Raw genomic sequence first — 22810 nt, 5'->3', positions numbered from 1 at the left:
AGATATAAAAAGAAATGTAGAAAAAAAAAAAATCACAATTTGATCATTAGGATATCTAATTATCAATTTTCAGTAGCATTCTTTATATAATATGGTTCATGTCAGGCTGTAAAACATGGGCTGCCAGGCCCAGAAACATGCTTATTTATTCCTATGCTCATAAACTGCACTCTTCATCGAGCAAGTGTTATTGAAAATAAAACTAATTACCATGTGAGAAGAATTCTTCTATAGACTAGTGATTTTTATCCTCTAGATCTCAACCTTTCAAAAATATCCTCTGGTCCTTCTCTGTAGATATTCCTTAAACCTCTGGAGGGCAAGAGCCACCACATGCTTTGGCTAAAGCAGATTTTGATGCCTGCTCGCTGGCCAGCATGCTGCTACCAAATCAGATTTAGCATTGGTACATTTTCTGTCCTTCCCCCTTCCCGAGGTACTAACCAGGTTTCCACCCTCTACCCAGCCATTAGCTTTCAAGAAACGTTTAGAGACTCAGCTGTCTTCAACATTTCTACCTTTGTATCAAATCTGGCTAAGAACTGAAGATTCAAAAGTTACTGAAGAAAAGAAGGTATGACAAGAAAAAACAAGGCCACAAGGAGGCGATGATGCTAGCAGTGAGAATCTAATGAAGAAGAAAACACTAAGCCTCATTTTCCCAAGCTTCATCAAACTAAAAATGACAGTACAAAATAAAGTTCTAAGAGGAAAAAAAAAAAGATTACTTTGTTTCTTAAGAATTCCTGAGAGTACTAGAAAGTGTTTGTGTTTGGAATCATATCACAGACAGACAAAAGTCACACTACATTAAGTAACAAAACACAGCAGGCAAGTCAAGGACAGTGCTTTACTGGAATTTTGTCCTTCAAACATCTTACATACAGAGATATTGAAAATATTACCTTGAGCTAGTCTTTCAAGCCGCTTCCCATGCTCTGGAGGAACAGCATACCTAAAATTCATATAAAGAAAAGGATTAAACGCTTAAAGACACAATTACTACAAAAGCCTCAATTCATGTATAGTAACTATCTAAAAATACAGAAGCCAAAGACATTAAAGACTGAAAAATTACACACAAAAAATATACCAATTTCTGAGGAAGAGGATTTTTTTTAGAAAAAAAAAAACTAAACATTACACTATGTAGTTAAAGAAGCATATTTCCACGATTTAAAATAACGTATATTGACAATATCTGATACGATTACACTACTCCAGTTAAAATATATACATATACTTTCTTTTTTCAAATTAAACAAAACACACAAAATACGTCTGATTTATACATGTTTAATCTCTTTGAATTTTACTGCGCTTTACAAGACACAAAAGTTCAACAGAAAAATACAAGCATTAAAAACACCTTTGTTTTCCTATAGCTACCACTGTGGAATAAAAGGGTTATTTGTCTTCATGAAATCATTACAACTAGAGTTAAAAAACCATTTAAGAAATACACTTTCTTTACTTATCAATATTACAGAAATGCAAAACTGGTCAACTGAGCTCCCAGTAAGTCTCTCGGAAAGATAGGGCAGGCCAGGATTTAATGGGCTATAACTATTTATTTAGCTAATCTAAATTACTAAGCAATAAGTCATTCAATGCAAGTTGGTACTTCTCATCATTGTCTTCATTGGATGTCTAGATTTGACAGCTGCCCATTCAAAATGCTTACTGCAACTCCATTACGAAGAATCTAGTTTCTTTCATCTATAGTATGTAGAACCTCAGAGCTTAATTCAGGGCTCTGAAATACTTCCTAGGATGAGCAGCCTAGAAGTTAAGCATGATATCACAGATCATTATTTTAGGTTCTTTGCTGAGACAGGTTTTCATAGAACAGGTACCTACTACTGATCTGCAGTTGTTTCTCAATTTATAATAACATATTATTTAAGCAATTACAACATCACAGTATCTTCTTCAGGATCTAATAATAAAAAACAAAGCAGTGCCACATCATCAAATGGATCAGCTCTAACTTCTGAAAGATCAGGAAAAAGTAAAATTAAAAAAAAAAAGAGAATTTTCATGTTAGAAGTAGACAAACCTTCTTACAAAGACAGAATTGAAACAAAACACCTTCAGCCCTGAGCTGAAAGTCTTTCAAAAATAATGCAACAAATATCTGCACTTTTTTCACAGTGAAATCCCTGAAAGATCTGGGAAGAAGATCTCACACGGTTCTTTGCTCCACTCTCTGAAATGTTCATTTGGGCTTTAACAAGAAAAATAGCCAAGTAGCCAGAAAACATGTCACAAACAAATCAGAATTTCAACAATAACTTCACAGTAGAATAACCTAAACTATAATGTTAGTAAAATTAAACAAATACAATTGTATGTAGTTAAAATGTTTTCACATTATTGTGAATGTCAATTGACAGACTAACAATACACTGAAAATTGTTGCCATTTTTAATGGAATATATTAATTCAATCCAAACTTTGATAATTCAGCATTGAATTTTCTAACTTCAAATTGAAGAACTGCCTTGTTTTTAAGATACTGATGTAAGAATATTTATTTAGAAAAATTAAGTGCAGTATAACATTAAATATTAGAGTTGTGCTTTCTGAAACAAAATTTAATATATAATCTTTAAAAGCATCCTACATTATCTGACGTTGTTGGTAAAAATAAATAGTGATCCTATTTTTATCTGTCTCTGAAGTAAGCCTTTCATTTCTCTTTAATCCACTGCACAGATCCGATGTGTACTTCTGATTCTCTCTATTCTGCCTTTAATTAAATAGAGAAACATGACTTCATGCTGGCCATGACTAATATCCACTTAGCATAAGTAGTGTTTATTTTTTTTTTAAATAACCAGAAAACCTTAGCCAACATTCTTCCTAATGCAGTTTCAAGCAGAATTGCTTCAGAATTTAAAAAGTTTTCACCAAGACCTATACAAACTACAAAAATTAAGTATTCTTCAACCATCAGCATGCATTCTAATCCTGGAAAAAAAGCTTCTATCACCAAGTTTGTTCCGATATGAACATCCTGGTTTAATGACACATTCAAGATGGAAATCAAATCAAACTCCCCACTCAGGAAAACTATGTTAGAAAAAGGGAAAAGTACAATTTGTCTTCATTGACTGCAAAGAATGCCAAAAATCAAATAGCTGCAACACGCTCTGTGAATTGCACAGCTGTCATTGTAAAACAACCAAGGATATCCCATTAGAATGAGTCTCCTAGTTTAGCCTGCACGTTTCCATAGAAATGAATATTACTTTCACAGCAAGAAAAGCAGTGGAGCTAAATTACAATAATTGATATACAAATATGAAGATTTCAGAATTGGTTATTTTTTTCCAAGGACTACTTAACGTCATTCCCAAGATGAAAAATGCAGGTCATATCAGCATCCTAGAATGATGACTATGTGATAACAAGTCCCTAGTTTACAATAACAGAAAATAAAACCTGCACTATTAAAAAAAAAAAAAAAATCAGGTTAACTAATACAAAAGATTTCCCACGAGTCAATACAAGGCTTTATGAGTCAGCACAAAATTCTATGAACTGTCAGTCACACTCTGACTTTCACAGCTCATCTGCTCTGACTTCCTCTAACGTCCAGGATGAAAAAAGAGAAGGGAAAAAGAAAAACTCATGAAGTTAAACAGATGAGGGTTTTTTTGACCTGCAAAGCACTTACAATTATAAATAAACTTAAAACACTAATTTTAATAAAATTAAAATAAATTTAAAGGTATGGATGAATGTAAAATTAAAGTCATCAGCTTGCATGGTAAAATGTATTAAAAGAACACAAAAAAATACACAGTTATAACACTACCAGAACAAGAAGTAAAATAGGTGGTGTCGTGGTTTAAACCCAGTCAGCCACACAGTTTCTATTAACCCCCCCTTTCTTTGCTTCCCCCACGCCCACGCCCCACTCCCAGAAGGATGGGGAGGAGAATCGAAAGAATGTAACTCCCACATGTTGAGATAAGAACAGTCCAGTAAATAAGATATAATGCAAATCACCACTGCTGCCACCAATAATAATAATGATAAGGGAAATAACAAGGGAAGAGAATACAATACCACCCGCCGAAACAAGCTCGACCGAGGAGAGTGCCTTTCCGAGTAACTCCCAGTTACCTCCCCCGGCATGACATGCTGTGGTATGGAATACCTCTTTGGTCAGTTTGGATCAGCTGCCCTGTCTCTGCTTCCTTCCAGCTTCCCCTCCTCCCTGGCAGAGCATGAGACTCACAAAGTCCTATGGCCAGTCTAAACATTTGAGCAGCAACTAAAAACACTAGTGTTATCAGCTCTGTTCCCAGGCCGAAAGTCAAAACATAGCACTGCACCAGCTACCAAGAAGGAGAAAAAATGACTGTTAATGCTGAACCCAGGACATTATCCACCCCTTATTCCGTACCATGCAAGTCATGCTCAGATCCCACATTTTCAATATACCATCGCTCTTACATATATAGATCCACATACACACACAGACACAGAGATCATTTCTTAGTGCATGGACCAATCCCTATAATGCTACTGAGTCCATTTGGTCCGTGATGCCAGACTCCATCTCTTGTAACAGTCTTTCGGAGCAGGAGAGGCTGTGCACTGTATTGGACTGTTGCCTGCTGATGCTGGTCGTTCCTTTATCGTGGAGCTCATCCAGCTCTATCAAAGTTCATTCTCTGTTGGGATGATGGCTGGAGGGAAGTCAGGGCCAGTAGCTGGTGACCTGGAGACATCTAGTTGAGGGGCTATGGAAGTATTATACAGCAGGCAACAGCATACAATTAAGTACATTGGCTGTTTTCCCCTAAAATCAAATCCCCTTGAGGTATACATAGGAGTTCCTCATCTTCCCACTTTACCCACCAAGTATATCCAGGTCCCTGAGAAAAAGCAATCCCACGACTGGGTTTGCCTTTACCTGAAGCAGGAATAACCCAGACTGTCTTCCCAAGCAAATTCTTCATATGCACCATAGGAACTTTGTTCCCCTCTACAATATGTAAAAGTTCTGACTGGGCTGGGCCGGCCCTGTTGGCAGATCCTCTGGTGTTGACCAACCAGGTGGCCTTTGGTAAGTGTGCACCCCAATGTTTGAAAGTCCCACCACCCATTGCTCTCAGTGCAGTTTTTAACGGCCCATTGTACCATTCAATTTTCCCAGAGGCTGGTGAATGGTAGGGGTTCTGATATACCCACTCAATGCCACGCTCTTTGGCCCAAGTGTCTATAAGGCTGTTGCAGAAATGAGTCCCATTGTCTCACTCAATTCTCTCTGGGGTGCCGTGTCGCCACAAAATCTGTTTCTCAAGGCCCAGGACAGTGTTCCGGGCAGTGGCATGGGGCACAGCGTATGTTTCCAGCCACCCGGTGGTTGCTTCCACCATGGTAAGCACATGGCGCTTGCCTTGGCGGGTTGGTGGCAGTGTGATATAGTCAGTCTGCCAGGCCTCCCCATATTTGGACTTCAGCCATCGTCCTCCATACCAAAGAGGCTTTAACTGCTTGACTTGTTTAACTGCAGCACGTTTCACACTCATGAATAACCTGGGCAATAGTGTCCATTGTTAAGTCCACCCCTCGATCACAGACCCATCTCTATGTTGTATCTCTGCCTTGATGGCCTGAAGTGTCATGGGACCACTGGGCCAAAAATAACTCACCTTTATGTTGCCAATCTAAGTCCATCTGAGCCACTTCAATCTTAGCAGCTTTATCCACTTATTGGTTGCTCTGGTGTTCCTCAGTGGCCCGACTCTTGGGTACATGGGCATCTACATGACGTACCTTCACCACCAGGTTCTGCACCCGGGCAGCAATATCTTGCCACAGTGCAGCAGCCCAGATGGGTTTACCTCTGCGTTGCCAGTTGCTCTGCTTCCACTGCTTCAACCACCCCCACAGGGCATTTGCCACCATCCATGAGTCAGTATAGAGATAAAGTACTGGCCACTTTTCTCGTTCAGCAATGTCCAGGGCCAGCTGGATGGCTTTCACCTCGGCAAACTGACTCGATTCACCCTCTCCGTCAGCAGTTTCTGCAACTTGTTGTTGAGGACTCCATACAGCTGCGTTCCATCTCCGATGCTTTCCCACAGTACGGCAGGAACATCACTAAAAAAGGCAGACTGTTTCTCACTTTCTGACAGTTTATTATATGCAGGGGCCTCTTCAGCACGCATCATCTCCTCTGGTGACGTTCCGAAATCTTTGCCGTCTGGCCAATCCATGATGACTTCTGGAATGCCTGGACAGCTGGGATTTCCTATTTGAGCTCATTGTGCAATTAGTGCAGCCCATTTACTGCATGTAGCATCAGCTGCCTGATGTGTAGAGGAGACCCTGCCTTTGAACATCCAGCCCAACACGGGCAACCAGGGTGCCAGGAGGAGCTGTGCTTCAGTGTCAGTCACTTCGGCAGCAGCTCGAAGCCTTTCACAGGCTGCCAGTATCTCTTTCTCAGTTAGGGTATAGCTGGCTTCAGATCCTCTGTATCTCCAACTCCAAAAGCCGAGGGGTCAACCTCGAGTCTCCCCTGGAGCTTTCTGCCAGAGGCTCCATGTAGGACCATTCTCCTGGGCTGCAGTGTACAGTACATATTTTACATCTGGCCCAGTCCGGACAGGTCCAAGGGCTCCTACATGAACTATCTCGCATTTAATTTGCTCAAAGGCTTGTTGTTGCTCAGGGCCCCATTTAAAATCATTCTTCTTCCAGGTCACATGATAGAGAAGGCTTACAATCGAACTGTAATTTGGGATGTGCATTCTCCAGAACCCCACTGCACCCAAGAAAGCTTGCGTTTCTTTCTTATTAGTTGGCGGAGACACTGCTATTACCTTGTTGATCACATCTGTGGGGATCTGTCTACGTTCATCTTGCCATTTTATTCCCAAAAATTGAATCTCCTGTGCAGGTCCCTTGACCTTACCCTGTTTTATGGCAAAAACAGCTTTCGGCAGGATTTGAATTATTTTCCTCCCTTTCTCAAAGACTTCTTCCGCTGTATCGCCCCACACAATAATGTCATCAATGTATTGCAGGTGTTCTGGAGCTTGCCCCTGTTCCAGTGCAGTCTGGATCAGTCCATGGCAAATGGTAGGGCTGTGTTTCCACCCCTGGGGCAGACGGTTCCAAGTGAACTGGACACCCCTCCAAGTAAGTCAAACTGTGGCCTGCACTCTGCTGTCAAAGGAATTGAGAAAAATGCATTGGCAATATCAATCGTGGCATACCACTTGGCTGCCTTTGACTCTAGTTCATACTGAAGTTCTAACATGTCCGGTACGGCAACACTCAATGGTGGTGTGACTTTGTTCAGGCCATGATAGTCTACTGTTAGTCTCCATTCTCCATTAGACTTTCACACTGGCCATATGGGGCTATTAAAGGGTGAGTGGGTCCTGCTAATCACTCCCTGACTCTCCAGTCTACGGATCAGCTGATGGATGGGAACTGAGGAGTCTCAGTTGGTGCGATATTGATGCCGGTGCACTGCTGTGGTCGCAACTGGCACTTGTTCTTCGACCTTCAGCAGCCCCACAACAGAAGGATCCTCTGAGAGACCAGGCAAGGTGGACAGCTGCTCAATTTCCTCAGTCTCCAAAGCAGCAATACCAAAAGCCCATCAGTACCCTTCTGGGTCTTTGAAGTACCCTCTCTTGAGGCCGTCTATGTCAAGGATGCATGGAGCCTCTGGACCAGTCACAATAGGGTGCTTTTGCCATTCCCTCCCAGTCAGGCTGATTTCAGCCTCCAGCGCAGTCAACTCTTGGGATCCTCCTGTCACTCCAGAAATATAGATGGGTTCCACCCCTTGACAGCTTGATGGCATCAGGGTACACTGGGCACCGGTATCTGCTAGAGCCATATATTTCTGTGGGACTGATGTGCCAGGCCATCTGATCCACACAATCCAGTAAATCCGATTGTTCCCTACCTCCACCTGGCTGGAGGCAGGGCCCCTCTAATGGTCATCACAGTGTTGGACACTTAAGTCGTGATAAAAGGGATTATTCTTCGTTATCACAGGAGCTGGAGTAAAATCAGCTCTTCCATTCCATCTGGGAACCTGCTCACCAGAGACTGAAGCCGCAGCTCTCATGGGACGATCAGCCTTGGCCCTTGCTCCCCTCTTCAGTTCACTCACCCGTTCCTCCAAAGCTGAAGTAGGTTTTCCATCCCACTTTGTCATGTCTTCTCCGTGATCCCGCAGGTAAAACCATAGGGTAGCCCGTGGCGTATACCTCCTGTATCTCCTCTCTCAAACAATAGGACGCCTTTTGTTAATAGCTGAGACGTGTGTTGGTACACGTGAGGAGCTGGATAAATCAGATAGATCGTCCCTCAATTGTTTGAGGTCCTGGGACAGTTTTTCCACAGCCAACATGATGGAAGGGGTGAGATTGTCTTTGAACTCTCGGAGTTTATGAACCATTTCATCCACTGTTAGGGGTACTACATCATTCCAGGTTACTGTTGCCAATGAACGGGCATATGATGACGGTGCATTCCATGTAAGTTTTCGCCACAGGGGTCGTGTACATTCGCCTTCATCTGGATCTATGGGTAGATCCCTGTTATTCGGCTTGATGTGATAGATCATCGCTACGATGGCTGATTCCCTCAGAGACTGGATGCCTTTGTCTATAGTAGTCCACTTGGCCGAACGACTCAGAACATCATCCTTGTATGGAAACCTTTCTTTCACAGCTGCCAAGAGCCGCCTCCAAAGGCTGAGGGACTTTTTCTCTCTTGCAATTGCTTTGTCAATTCCCCCTTCTCTAGCAAGTGATCCCAGCTGCTTGGCTTCTGTACCTTCTACTTCGTGACCATCGGCCCCACTGTCCCAGCATCGGAGTAACCAGGTGATGATGTGCTCCCCTGGTTGACGGGTAAAATCTTTTCGCATATTCCGTAGCTCAGTTGAGGTCCGAGGTCGAGAAGTTACCTCTTCTTCTTCGTCATGTGATGATGACTCCTGATCAGATGCTAGACCAGGTGGTGAGTACATTGTTTCTTCATCTTGTTTCACCCTTATTGCCTCCTTTTGGCTTTTCCCCTTGTGTACAGGGGCAACCACCATTGGTAGGAATTGGTCATCTAGTTTAGCTGCAGTGATTATCACTCTGGTTTGAGTAGTGACTGTACTTGTCGCTGGGGGTGGTGTAGCTGCTGTGCTTGGAGCTGGGGTAACCGCGCTGTCTGTTGCAGTCGAAGTTTGAGCAGCTGCTGTACCTGTTGCTGCAGTAGTTGTGCTATCTGTTGCAGCCAAAGTTTGAGTAGCGACTGTACTTGTCGCTGGGGGTGGTACAGCTGCACTAACTGCTGCTTTGACCTCAGATCCAGGGATACTTTTTTCCTTTTAGAGGTGCTGGATAGTGTTGAACAAGGCCCTGCAAGCATAGGCCAAGCCCCAGCATGTTGCCATGATTTGTCTGTCTCTGGTATGAACAAGATGACCACAACCTCGTTCAAGTGTTTTACTATTTTTTCCGGATTTTGCATTTGTTTGGTGGTGAAATTCCAAAGCACTGGAGGGGCCCGCTGGCCTAGATACTTGCCCGTGCTATCCCACACACCCTGCCACTCATGACTGTCCAGCCTCAGGGAAAATCTCTTGGTCCTCCTATATCATCACCTAAACCCAGACGAGACCCAAACCTGACTCTGCTTAACTCTTGAAATCAGACAGAATGGTCGTGGGCAAAACACACTCTGTATGCATGCCAGCATGGTGATCCCCATCACAATCAGCAAACAGGTCTCAACAGCATTAAAAGGCCATTCAAAAACTTCAAAACTCTCAAATGATGCTGTAAATGGTTGGGGAGGAGGGGGCCTGGAAGGATAAGAGAATGTTTCCATCACAGGTTGACCACCCAAGAAGGAGAAAAAGATGTGCAATTACTAAGCACTTCTATTATGTACCTCCCAAAGTATAAAGGTGGTGACCACACTGGGAACACAAGCCAGATCAGTTTCATGATCAATGATTCTATTGCATTACAAGTCATTACAATAATGTACAATGAGACAAGAACCTTAGCCAGAAAACTTCTGGTTAAAGAGAAGAACCAAGGCTTCTTCTCGACCTTCAAAGTGAGAGTTCAAAGTTGCTTATCAAACTGTTACTTTCTTTGTTACTGCATTTGCTTTGTGAATGGGGAGAGGGAAGGTAATGTTCTTCTACAATCCTGTATTTCTAAAGGCTTCATATTTCTCAGAATGCAGATAAAGAAAAACGCTGGCTAAAAACAGGTATGTAGATAGAAACTAAAAAGAATAAGCATCACAAATCGTTGCAAAAATCAATTGCAAGCAACTTTACTCACAGATTTATAATTCTGCAGAAGAGTTGATTCAGAATTTATTTTCAACTCAACCCATACATCAGCAAAGCAAGTCAGAGTACCACTTCTTTAAAATTCAGCATCAAAGAATGACAGAAAAAATTAGGTTGGAAGGAACTTCAATATCATCTAGTGCAGCCTCCTAATCAACATATGGCTAACTTTAAAGTGAGATCAGTTCGTACAGAACAACATATACAATCATAGAATAGTTAGGGTTGGAAAGAACCTTAAGATCATCAAGTTCCAACACCCCTGCCATGGGCAGAGACACCTTACACTAAACCATGCCTCCCAAGGCTCTGTCAAACCCGGCCTTGAACGCCACCAGGGATGGAGCAATCACAGCTTCGGTGGGCAACCCATTCCAGTGCCTCACCACCCTTACAGTAAAGAGTTTCTTCCTTAGACCCAATCTAAACCTCCCCTGTTTAACACACTATACCTTGTACTATCACTGCAGTCATAGAATCATAGAATAGCTAGGGTTGGAAAGGACCTTAAGATCAGCTAGTTCCAACCCCCCTGCCATGGACAGGGACATATCACACTAAACCATATCACCCAAGGCCTCATGCAAGCTGGTCCTGAACACTGCCAGGGATGGAGCATTCACAACCTCCCTGGGCAACCTATTCCAGTGCCTCACCACCCTAACAGGAAAGAATTTCCTCCTTATATCCAATCTAAACTTCCCCTGTTTAAGTTTTAACACATTACCCCTTGTCATGTCACTACAGTCTCTAATGAAGAGTCCCTCCCCAGCATCCCTATAGGCCCCCTTCAGGTACTGGAAGGCTGCTATGAGGTCTCCATGAAGCCTTCTCTTCTCCAGGCTGAACAGCCCCAACTTTCTCAGCCTGTCTTCATACAGGAGGTGCTCCAGTCCCCTGATCATCCTTGTGGCCCTCCTCTAAACTTGTTCCAACAGTTCCATGTCCTTTTTATGCTGAGGACACCAAATGTACACAATACTCCAAGTGAGGTCTCACGAGAGCAGAGTAGAGGGGCAGGATCACCTCCTTCGACCTGCTGGCCACGCTCCTTTCGATGCAGCCCAGGATACGGTTGGCTTTCTGGGCTGCAGGCGCACAATGCCAGCTCATGTTCATTTTCTCATCGACCAACACCCCCAAGTCTTTCTCTGCAGGGCTGCTCTGAATCTCTTCTTTGCCCAACCTGTAGCTCTGCCTGGGATTGCTCTGACCCAGGTGCAGGACCTTGCATTTGGCATGGTTAAACTTCATAAGGTTGGCATCAGCCCACCTCACAAGCGTGTCAAGGTCCCTCTGGATGGCATTCCTTCCCTCCAGGGTATCAACCGAACCACACAGCTTGGTGTCATCGGCAAACATGCTGAGGGCACACTCAATCCCACTGTCCATGTCACTGACAAAGATGTTGAACAAGACCAGTCCCAACACCAATCCCTGAGGGACACCACTCGTTACTGGTCTCCAGCTGGACATTGAGCCATTGACCACAACTCTTTGCGTGCTGCTATCCAGACAGTTCTTTATCCACTGAGTGGTCCATCCATCAAATTGTTGTCTCTCCAATTTAGAGACAAGGATGTTGTGTGGGACAGTGTCAAAACGCTTTACACAAGTCCAGGTAGATGACATCAACTGCTCTACCCCAGTCCATCAGTTCTGTAGCCCCATCAAAGAAGGCCACCAAATTGGTCAGGCAGGATTTCCCCTTAGTGAAGTCATTCTGGCTGTCACCAAGTGCCGTGTTGTTTTTCATGTGCCTTAGTCAATCTCTGAAAATTTCCAAAGATGAAGACTCAGCAGCTTCCCTAAGCAACCTGTTACAATGTCATTGTGAATTGTTTTTTCCTTATCAAGCCAAAATGTCCCTTTGCTGCAAGCTGCGAGTACTGCTACCTTTCCTTTGTTATGTCAGTGCATCTCTGAGAAGATTGTGGCTCTATAATCTCCCAACACCACAGATTACAACCCAGGCCACATATCAGAACATACAACTTTTACAGAAAAATTTTTAAGTCAACAATTATACACAAGAATCAGCTCATATATTTGCCCTTATATGCATTAATAATTTGCCCATAACGACTGAAAGAAAAAAAACAACTCTCCCCTTACTTTGTCTATTGATTTCTTATATTTTGCAAAAGATTCCTCTTATGCTACTTCATATTCCTAATTCTGATAAGAACAGAAAAGCAATGTTCCACATTAAAAACAAAGACTCCTGACAATCCAGAAAGCTCTCAGGAAGTATCCCACATATGTGGAAGAACACCAGGAATAACATTTTCAGAGGTGCTAGACATCTGGACTGTAAAGAAAATAAGTACTAAAGAAGCATGATACTTTCTCAAAGGAAAGCCTCCCCAGCTACTTCACCATCAAACCCCATTATGGGCATCAGTGGAGGCAGAAGAGAAAAAAAGTATATAGAAAAAATACAGAGTAATATACAGAACAATATCATGTATTTCAGAAGGAATGAATACATACATGCGTTCACATTATCCACACTTAGTAATGACGGAGTCAAAATAAACAATTCAAGTCCCGACATCTATCAGTATTCTAAATAAAGAAAATAAGTATATGGGTTTGGTTTCTTGGGTGGGGTTTTTTGAGACTACAAGAAACTAAATTCATTCTACCTCATAGCCAAAGATCTTGAAGAATAGAGTACATCTTGACTGAGACTTAACATACATTAATAAAATGAACGTAAAGCCTAACACAGAAAATTCAATGTATTTAAAAACATCAGTCGATATTATCTTTTCTCCCTTCCTGGTGACACCACAGACTCTACTCTTCAATGCTGCATTTGATTTTATAAATTGCACATTCCAAATAAAAGAAGTGGGTTCGATTGTTGTGTCATTTTTTACTGCTTTTTGCTCAAAAGAGTAAGTGGTTATTCAGTACTGCTGTATTTTCTAACAGTAGGCAACAGATAAATTCAAGACTGAATTTGAATCCACTTAACACATGCACAGTACCCTGATGACTGTAGATGAAAGGAAAACTCATGATCCTTGTTAGGTGCTCAGCTAAGTGGTATGTTTTACAAATTGGGCAATTTCTAAAACAGTGTTATTCAAAGCATGTTCATAAAAAGGCAACAAAACCCAAGAATCATTGCTTTACTGTGCAAAATGTACCCAGTTAAGCAAGATGGTCATCAGACAAGCAGCCTCTTAGACAAACACCCAATTATTCTCCTCTTGGTGACAAGAAACAGAATGTGAAACACTGACTTCCAGTCTTCCTAAGTCAGGAACATGCACAGATACTGGATAACAAGAACAGCTGCAAGCTAATTTCAATGTGATCCTAAATACTTAACCAAACTACTTTTCTGAAGCCCATGTTTTATCTTCACATGGGAACAACAGCTGATCATTTTTCCTCCTATGAGGATTCAGAATCAGTATTCTAAAAATATCAGTATTTATAATCAGTGTTCTAAAAATTTCAAAGCTGCATAACCCATAAAATGTTGTTAAACAACGGCATTTTTTCTCACAATGAACCCAATTCACTGCTTTCACAGTTGATAACAGGCGATACACAACCTCCACCTTGTATCAAAATAATGTTATTTAATTCCAGACAGTGGGCTGAGAATCTCATGCCACTTTCTATAAGCAACATTAAATTGCTCTACTTTATATTTAGGTGGGTAATATTTAATATGTATAAAGATTATAAATAGATTTTAAAAATACAAACAAATAGAAGTATCAAACTTAATTTAGGAAGTTAAAACATAGTGTTTTGAGAAGGGAAATATCAAGGTCCATCACCTCCTAAACAGTTTTCCTACTTAGTATTTCAAGGAACAAAACCCACTTCTACAGGATTATATAACCCTGGTATATGTAAAAACCCACTTCTGCAGGGTGAATATAAAAAAAAAAAAACAAAACAAAAAACCAACAATAACAAAAACACCGCCACTCTTAGCAAAGTTCTCTCACTTCATGAAGAATATTCTAACTACCAAACGATGGCTTGGTTTCAAGCACGGTGACAACCCTTCCACACTCATCGCGATTTCCCCACATCTCCCGATCCCCGAAGCCCCAGCCGCCCTTGCGAGAGAGCTGCTGATGTGGCGGGGGAGCCTTAGCACGGTGACGGCGGGAGATTTAAAAGCGGCTTAAACTCGCTACTAGCATTCAGTCAGCTGATGGGAGCTAGCCTAGCTAGAGCCGCAGGCGGCACGCTTCAGCGACCGCGAGGGTCAACAGAGATGAGGAAAATCAGAGGGGATAGCGCAGAGACATCGCGATTCCCGACATCTCCCGATCCCCGAAGCCCCAGCAGCCCTTGCGAGAGAGCGGCTGACGTGGCGGGGGGCTGACCACGGTGACGGCGACCACCCCCCTGCCCCTTGCCTTGGAAGCGCTTCTGAGAGGGCTGCGACGTGTCACTGCCCGCCAGGCGCAGGGAGCAGCAAGCAGGTCGTGTTGCTGGTGTCCCAGACTGCGGACCAATATGGTCGCCTCCAGAAAGAGAGCTTGCAGTAAGAAGACTGCAGCAACTCAGACAGAGACCCTGTCCCAAACCGTGGCTGTTCAGGTCTCTGGGTGCAGGGAGTGCCAGAGCCTGCTGCTGCCGAGGGAGGGAGGACAGCATTCCACCTGCGTGAGGTCAGAGCAGGCAGAAGATCTGCTTAGCCTGGTGGCAAAACTTAAGGAGGAGGTTGAGACGCTGAGGACCATCAGGGAGTGTGAAAGGGAGATCAACTGGTGGAGTAACTCCCTGGCGTGCCAGTCAGAACGGTTCCAGGGAGATACCCCCAAAAGGCGAAGGACCCCCTGCCTTCTCACACAGAGGGGGATGGCCCGAGACAGCCCCTGCCCTGTAGCTGTTGCACAGAGGTAGGGGACCAAAAAGATGAAGAGGGTTGGAAGCGAGTCCCAGTTCGGCATCTTGGGCAGCCCTCCTCCCTTCCTGCCCTGCTTCCCCAGGTGTCCCTCCGTAATAGGTTTGAGGCCCTGGATCTTGAAGGAGAGGTAGGTGAGGATGTGGGGCAAGGCCAGCCTACAAGGCCACACAGGAAAAGGGGGTCGACTTTGCACCTCAAGACTGCCTCTGATAAGAAAGAAAGAAGGGTCATTGTAGTAGGGGATTCCCTTCTGAGAGGAACAGAGGGCCCGATATGCAGAGTTGACCCTCATCATAGGGAAGTGTGTAGTCTGCCTGGAGCCCGGATCAGGGATGTCACCAGGGTGCTCCCCAACCTGGTGCACCCGACAGACTACTACCCGCTGCTGATCTTCCAGACAGGTGGGGAGGAAGCTGCTTCCCGCAGTCTGAGGGGGATGGAGAAAGACTACAGGGCCTTGGGGAGGATGGTGAAAGAGTCTGGGGCTCAAGTGATCTTCTCCTCACTCCTTCCATCTTCCATTGATGATGTGGACGGAATGGGAAAATTCAGTTCATAAACAATTGGCTTTGAGACTGGTGCTGCAGGCAGGGCTTTGGATTCTTTGATAACAGCTGGTTTTATAGGGCACCAGTCTGGACAATGACAAGTGGGAAAGGTTTATCTCACAGAGGCAAAAGGATGCTGGGGCACGAATTAGCAGGGCTCATTTGGAGAGCTTTAAACTAGATTCGAAGGGGGATGGGGTTGTAGCTGGGCTTGCCCCAGTGGGGCAGCACTCCAGAATTGATGAAGACTGGGAGGCCTCCCATAATCCTAGGGTGAAATCGGTGTGCTCAGTTCGCTCCCTGGAATGTCTGTACACCAATGTGCGCAGCATGGGAAATAAGCAGGAGGAGTTGGAAACCTGTGTTAAGTCAGGAGACTATGATCTGGTGGCAATTACAGAGGTGTGGTGGGACAGCTCACATGACTGGAATATAGTCATGGAGGACTATGTCCTTTTCAGGAAAGACAGGCCAGCCAGGTGGGGTGGTGGGGTTGCTCTTTATGTGCAGGAGCAACTACAATGCACCGAGTTCTGTCCAGGGACAGATGACGAGCGAGTTGAGAGTCTGTGGGTGAGAATTAAGGGGCAGGCTGGCAGGGGCGATGCTGTTGTGGGTGTCTGTTACAGACCACCAGATCAGGGTGAGGAAGTTGACGAGGCCTTCTACAGGCACCTGAGAGCGGCCTCACAGTCACAGGCAGTGGTTGTCGTGGGGGATTTTAACTTCCCTGATGTTTGCTGGAAGGACCACTCGGCAACCCAGCCACAGTCCAGGAGGTTCCTCCAGTGCATGGATGATAACTTCCTCATGCAAATGGTGGATGAGCCAACCAGGAGAGGAGCGCTGCTGGATCTCATCCTCACTAACAAGGAGGGTCTGGTTGAAGCAGTAAAGGTTGAGGGCTGCCTTGGTTGCAGCGACCACGAGATGGTGGAATTCAGGATCTTGTGTGGTAGGACTAGGAGAATAGCAAGTAGAATTGCAACCCTGGACTTTGCAGGGCAAACTCTGGCCTTTTCAAGCAATTGCTAGGGGAAATCCCATGGGCAAGGCTGTTTGAAGGTAAAGGGGCCCAAGATAGTTGGTTGGCATTCAAGGATTGCTTTTTCCAAGCTCAAGATCGGAGCATCCTGACACGTAGGAAGTCAAGGAAGAGGGCCAGAAGACCTGCGTGGCTAAATAGGGAATTGCTGGGTATGCTCAAGTGGAAGAGGAGAGATTACAGGTCATGGAAGGAGGGGCTGGCCACTTGGGAGGAATATAAGGCTGCTGCTAGAGGATGTAGGAAGGCAGCTAGGATGATTAAGGCCTCCTTAGAATTAAATCTGGCAAGAGGGGTCAAGGACAGCAAAAAGAGCTTTTTCAACTACATGGCAGATAAAAATAACACCAGAGGCAATGTAGGCCCACTGATGAACAGGATGGGTGCCCTGGTGACAGAAGATACAGTGATGGCAGAGTTACTGAATGCCTTCTTTGTCTCTGTCTACTCTGCCGGAGGCAGTCCTGAAGACTCCTTTACCCCGAGACCTCAGATGAAGTCACGTCAATGGAGCGGTTTGCCTTAGTCGATGAGGAATGGGTTAGAGACCAGTTGAGCAATCTGGACATCCATAAATCCACGGGTCCAGATGGGATGCACCCGCGGGTGCTGAGGGAACTGGCGGAAGTAATTGCTAGACCACTCGCCATCATCTTTACCAAGTCTTGGGAAACGGGAGAGGAGCCTGAGGACTGGAGGAAGGCGAATGTCACTCCAGGCTTCAAAAAGGGCAAGAAGGAGGACCCAGGTAACTATAGACCGGTCAGCCTCACCTCCATCCCTGGGAAAGTGATGGAACACCTTATCCTTGGTGCTATCTTAAGGCATATCAAGGATAAGAGGGTTATGAGGGGCAGTCAACATGGCTTCACCAAGGGGAAGTCATGCTTGACCAATCTCATAGCCTTTTATGAGGAAATAACACGGTGGATGGATGATGGCAGAGTGGTGGATGTGGTCTACCTTGACTTCAGCAAAGCATTTGACACAGTCTCCCACAGCATCCTCACGGCTAAATTGAGGAAGTGTGGACTGGATGATCAGGTAGTGATGTGGACTGTGAACTGGCTGAAGGAGAGAAGCCAGAGGGTTGTAGTCTATGGGGCAGAGTCTAGTTGGAGGCCTGTAACTAGTGGAGTGCCTCAAGGGTCAGTACTGGGACCGGTATTATTTAATATATTCATCAACGATTTAGATGAGGGAATTGAGTGTACTATCAGCAAGTTTGCTGATGACACTAAGCTGGGAGGAGTGGCTGACACGCCAGAAGGCTGTGCTGCCATCCAGCGAGACCTGGACAGGCTGGAGAGTTGGGCAGGGAATAACTGGATGAAATATAACAAGGGAAAGTGTAGAGTCCTGCATCTGGGCAGGAACAACCCCAGGTTCCAGTATAGGTTGGGGAACGACCTGTTAGAGAGCAGTGTAGGGGAGAGGGACCTTGGGGTCCTAGTGGACAACAGGATGACCATGAGCCAACACTGTGCCCTTGTGGCCAAGAAGGCCAATGGCATCCTGGGGTGTATCAGAAGGGGGGTGGTTAGTAGGTCGAGAGAGGTCCTCCTTCCCCTCTACTCTGCCCTGGTGAGACCGCATCTGGAATATTGTGTCCAGTTCTGGGCCCCTCAGTTCAAGAAGGACAGGGAGCTGCTGGAGAGAGTCCAGCGCAGGGCAACTAAGATGATTAAGGGAGTGGAGCATCTCCCTTATGAGGAAAGACTGAGGGAGCCGGGTCTCTATAGTTTGGAGGAGACTGAGGGGTGACCATATTAGTGTCTATAAATATATAAAGGGGGAGTGTCACGAGGATGGAGCCAGGCTCTACTCAGTGGTAAACAATGACAGGACAAGGGGTAATGGGTACAAACTGGAACACAAGAGGTTCCACTTAAACTTGAGAAGAAACTTCTCAGTGAGGGTGACGGAACACTGGAACAGGCTGCCCAGGGAGGTTGTGGAGTCTCCTTCCCTGGAGACATTCAAAACCCTCCTGGACACATTCCTGTGTAACCTTATCTAGGTGTTCCTGCTCCGGCAGGGGGATTGGACTAGATGATCTTTTGAGGTCCCTTCCAATCTCTAGCATACTGTGACTCCTGTCAAACCACTTCACTGTTTAATTATAGTTACACTTTTACAAATAGAATCCCTATTTGATTATAGTAATCTCTGTGACTCCTGATATTCTTAACTTTCCTGATCATTTTCAGCAGTAAGTGCAGCTAATCCTCTTCTACGTTGAGTGTAACTCTCTCCCCCAGCTATCATGGAAGTTTCAGTCATTACTCCCATTTTTCACACTAAACAGACTGCACTTTAATTTTCTGTATCTGTTATTTCTCCTAGATACTGAACACAACTAGGAAAATGTCAGTGGTATGCATAACTTGTGCAAAGGTAGCAAGACTCTTCCACTCATGCTGAACTCTGCACCACCCAGACAGATTTTGACTAGTCTCCGTCAGCTGCTGTTCTGTTAATGTTGCCCCAGAAGACCCTGTCAGGACCTAGCTGAGTCTCTTTTAACCCACTTACTGTATCACCATATTTGTTCTTAAATCATACATTAGTGTCAGTCTGAGTACGCAGGCATCTGTATCCATAATATAAAACTATGTATAAACTTCCTTGTGTACCTCTTGAAAGTGAGACTGCATGGAGTGCAAGAAATGAAACTTAATCTTATGCCTAAATAGAGGAGAATGGTCAGTTTCATAAAGACTGCCACAGCAGTCAGACTGAGCTGCTGCCTACAAGTTCTCATCACAGCAATCAGATGGAAATAGCTGTCTTCTCTTTTAGAGAAAATACACTGCTTCTGCATAAAATACTTTTCTGTTCTCCATAAAATCAATATGGGTTATACATCTAGTAAAATTAAAAAAATGTGTTACATGCCAGGGTATTTCGTTTTGCTAACAAAGCACTTGTCAACTCAGTTTAAATTTTTTTGAGAGCAGACAAGATCTTTACCATCTGTACCCTAAGATTCTACTCATACTCCACTTTTTTGAAAAAATTTTATACTAATATCACATTAACACAACATACATTTTACTGATATAGAAACAGCATTAGCATAAATTACTGCAGCCTTCCTCCAGTAAAGGAACATGTGCAACAACAAATACATCTTTCACTGTCTTGAATTAAACTTCTTTTAGGGCTGCATTTCTAAACAAATGGGCCAATGTGGTCCAGAAAATAAAGTCCTATCCACTGCTATTTCTTCAAAAGATGAAGAGGTCATTGCTTAATGATTTTTTTATTTTTTTTTTAATTTGGAAGTGTAAACAAGTATCTGCAAACTAGAAAAGCATTTTTCATATTGTCAACTCACACTTCTTCAAAATACTTAAAAGTTTTCTTAGCTTTTATCCATTGTGTCCAAGACCTTCAGGATTTAAGTAATGCCTCTACTACCTGGAATTTTACAACACGCAATAAGGTTTTCTATAAATAGCACTTTCAAAATTCTTAAGAAACCAAAATATTTTTATGTAATTGTTGTTTCAGTTAAATGTCTCCTATCATCGTAGAACATTTTGGAATTACCTATCTCTACATCCAACAAAGATTCCATTCTTATGGCTGAGAAGACTTTCTTGGTGCATCTAACTCTAACAAAGCAGCACTTAAAAAATATATAAAACTAATCAAAACAGATTTGTATTACTACAATAGGTGTACCTTCTCTGCCTGAATGTAAGTGATCACTGCACAAGAAAAGCATGTAAATGAAGAAATTACCTGAGAACCAGCAGCTGACCAGTTCACCACCTTCTCAATCTAAATACATGATGTTCCATAGATCTTTGTCTTTTGTATGGATAAAAATTACCATTTATGTTTTATGAATTACCAGCTACAAAACGTTCCATGTAGGTTTGGATGATTAGAAACTGCCAGAACCAAGCTACACATAAAATATCTTTTATACATCTTTCTAATGATTTTATGTTCTCTTCGCAGGTATTTTTTTTTAAAGTAAGATTTTATGATCAAAAAGAAAACATTTTTCTCATATACTTTAAGATACATTTATATCACATCTATACGTGTAACATTAAATCTCCTGTCTCTCTATTAAGAGGTGTTTGATCAAAAATCTAGCATTATAGAGAAAGGTTAACAGAAGCTACATATTTAGGAATCACCTTTAACACAATCTTACCTCCAACTGGGCATACTGAGTTAATACTAGAGAAATGGCTCTGATTCAAAAAAGCAATTAAGTGCATGTTTCATACAAAACATGTCAGGCATTCCCAAAGGACAACTGAACCAAACAAATTGATTTCAAAGAAGCCTTACAGTAGTTCCTTCAAATTATCTTTGTGTTCCCAACTCATTAAACTTCTCATAATGAATCATTACAATCATCTTCTGTTTTATTCAAATAAGCCTTATGTACTTTATAGTCTTTTCCTTTAAAATAATGTGTTACTGTGATTTCTTTACATCACAGATCTCACATATTTCAAGACATTTTTAGCTTAAAAAAAAGAAAAAATTCTACTTAGTTTTTCAGTAAAGCTTATTGTTGTGAAGTAACTGTACTACATCTGTTTTGTTTAGGCAGCTGAAACAAACAGATAAATGAAATAATCTTTCATAATAATTTTTACTTGCCATGACTTGGGCTCCCCGAAATGGAGGTAATTAATACTGTAGAGATCCATGTCTTCTGTGTGCCATGCAAATGTTGTTTTCCACATACCAAAATAAAGATATGGCGTATTTACACCTTCAATAGAAATTCCACATTCTTCTTTGACAACATCCAATATTGTGTTAAGATGGGCAATATTCCATTCCTCAATACCCTGAAAAAGGTAAATAATAAACATATTAATACATCAATAAGTAATGCAATTCTTCACTGAGACTCTTGTATATAGATGAACACCTGAACTAGCTCTTAAAAAGACTGTATATTAATACAAATGTGTAAGCATGTTAAAAGACAGCTGAAGTTACCAGAAAAGATTTCTCTTGACCTTAATAAGATTTACAGCAAGTTCTAACAGATGTTCAGAGCAGAGAGCATAAAGAGTTCATATCTGCTTAACACTTAATAGAGATCAAACCTAACATTGATTGAAACAGCATACACAATAGAAGTAATAGCTGCAGACAAAAAACTTTGAGTTGACAGCTGGAAGCCACTAAGTTCTACTGGTCCTATCCTATGCTTTTTAATTACTTACAGAATAATACTAAATAGCATGAAAAATTGTTTTATAATTTACATGCATAAATTTACCATTTCTCGGAAAGCATAGAAACTAAAACCATTATATCACTTCAGAGGTATTTCTAACCATAATTACATACTGCAGAAGAAATAAACCACAGAAGAAACCTACTTATTTCATGGGATTTCAGCTTTTTCTTACATTATTGCCCATAAAATTTGTACATTAAAAGCCATTCAGAAAGCCATAGGTGTAGATTTTCTTGTATTTCATATTCATCCACAGAGTGCAATTCTAATTTCAGGTAATACAGCACGTAAGAGTCAATATAACAAAGATCAAAGCTACAAAACTGAGGAGAAAAAGATTAGACTTCATTACAACAACAATTATTAGTACCTCCAGGGAAGACATTAGCTGGTGCCTCAACAGTCAGAAAAAAAAAGAAATATTATCTGAACTGTTACAAAATAAATGCAGGGAAGTTTCTTTATCAGGAAGACAGCCCTTAAACATGTCCTTAATTGTAAACTGCTCCACACCCCCATCACTGGACTCTCTACAGTTCTGGGAATCTTACTCAACTTTGAGAACAAATAGATGGCAGACTGCAATCCTGATGCAGCTGATTAAGAGACACCTTGACATTCAGTAGTTGGGCCAGTAGTGAAGTAAAAATATAGGTTAAAGCAAGAAGTAATGACCATTTATTACTCACAGTTTTCATTTTCCTTGGTTTTGATTTTCATGTATGCAGCAACTATAATCGATACA

At 42.7% G+C, this 22810-nt stretch overlaps 1 protein-coding gene across 5 annotated transcripts in view; it reads right to left on the bottom strand.

Moving 5' to 3' along the window:
- Positions 1-22810, bottom strand: part of LOC134160491 (lysine-specific demethylase 4C-like) — a 71740-nt gene that overhangs the window by 15849 nt on the left and 33081 nt on the right. For 3 of the 5 annotated variants that reach the window (XM_062612564.1, XM_062612565.1, XM_062612566.1), the window contains 2 exons: positions 21471-21664; positions 906-955 (listed from right to left, as the gene is read on the bottom strand). In XM_062612564.1, coding sequence (XP_062468548.1) covers positions 906-955; positions 21471-21664 — 244 coding nt within the window. The remainder of the gene's footprint in view (positions 1-905; positions 956-21470; positions 21665-22810) is intronic. The other 2 variants (XR_009963561.1, XM_062612567.1) reach the window with 1 other exon arrangement.

The sequence above is a fragment of the Pezoporus occidentalis genome, unplaced genomic scaffold, assembly GCF_034315485.1.
Source record: "Pezoporus occidentalis ecotype Australia unplaced genomic scaffold, CSIRO_AGI_Poc_V1 ctg16, whole genome shotgun sequence".
Lineage (NCBI taxonomy): Eukaryota > Metazoa > Chordata > Aves > Psittaciformes > Psittacidae > Pezoporus > Pezoporus occidentalis.
This window is presented reverse-complemented; position numbering and strand designations above follow the sequence as displayed.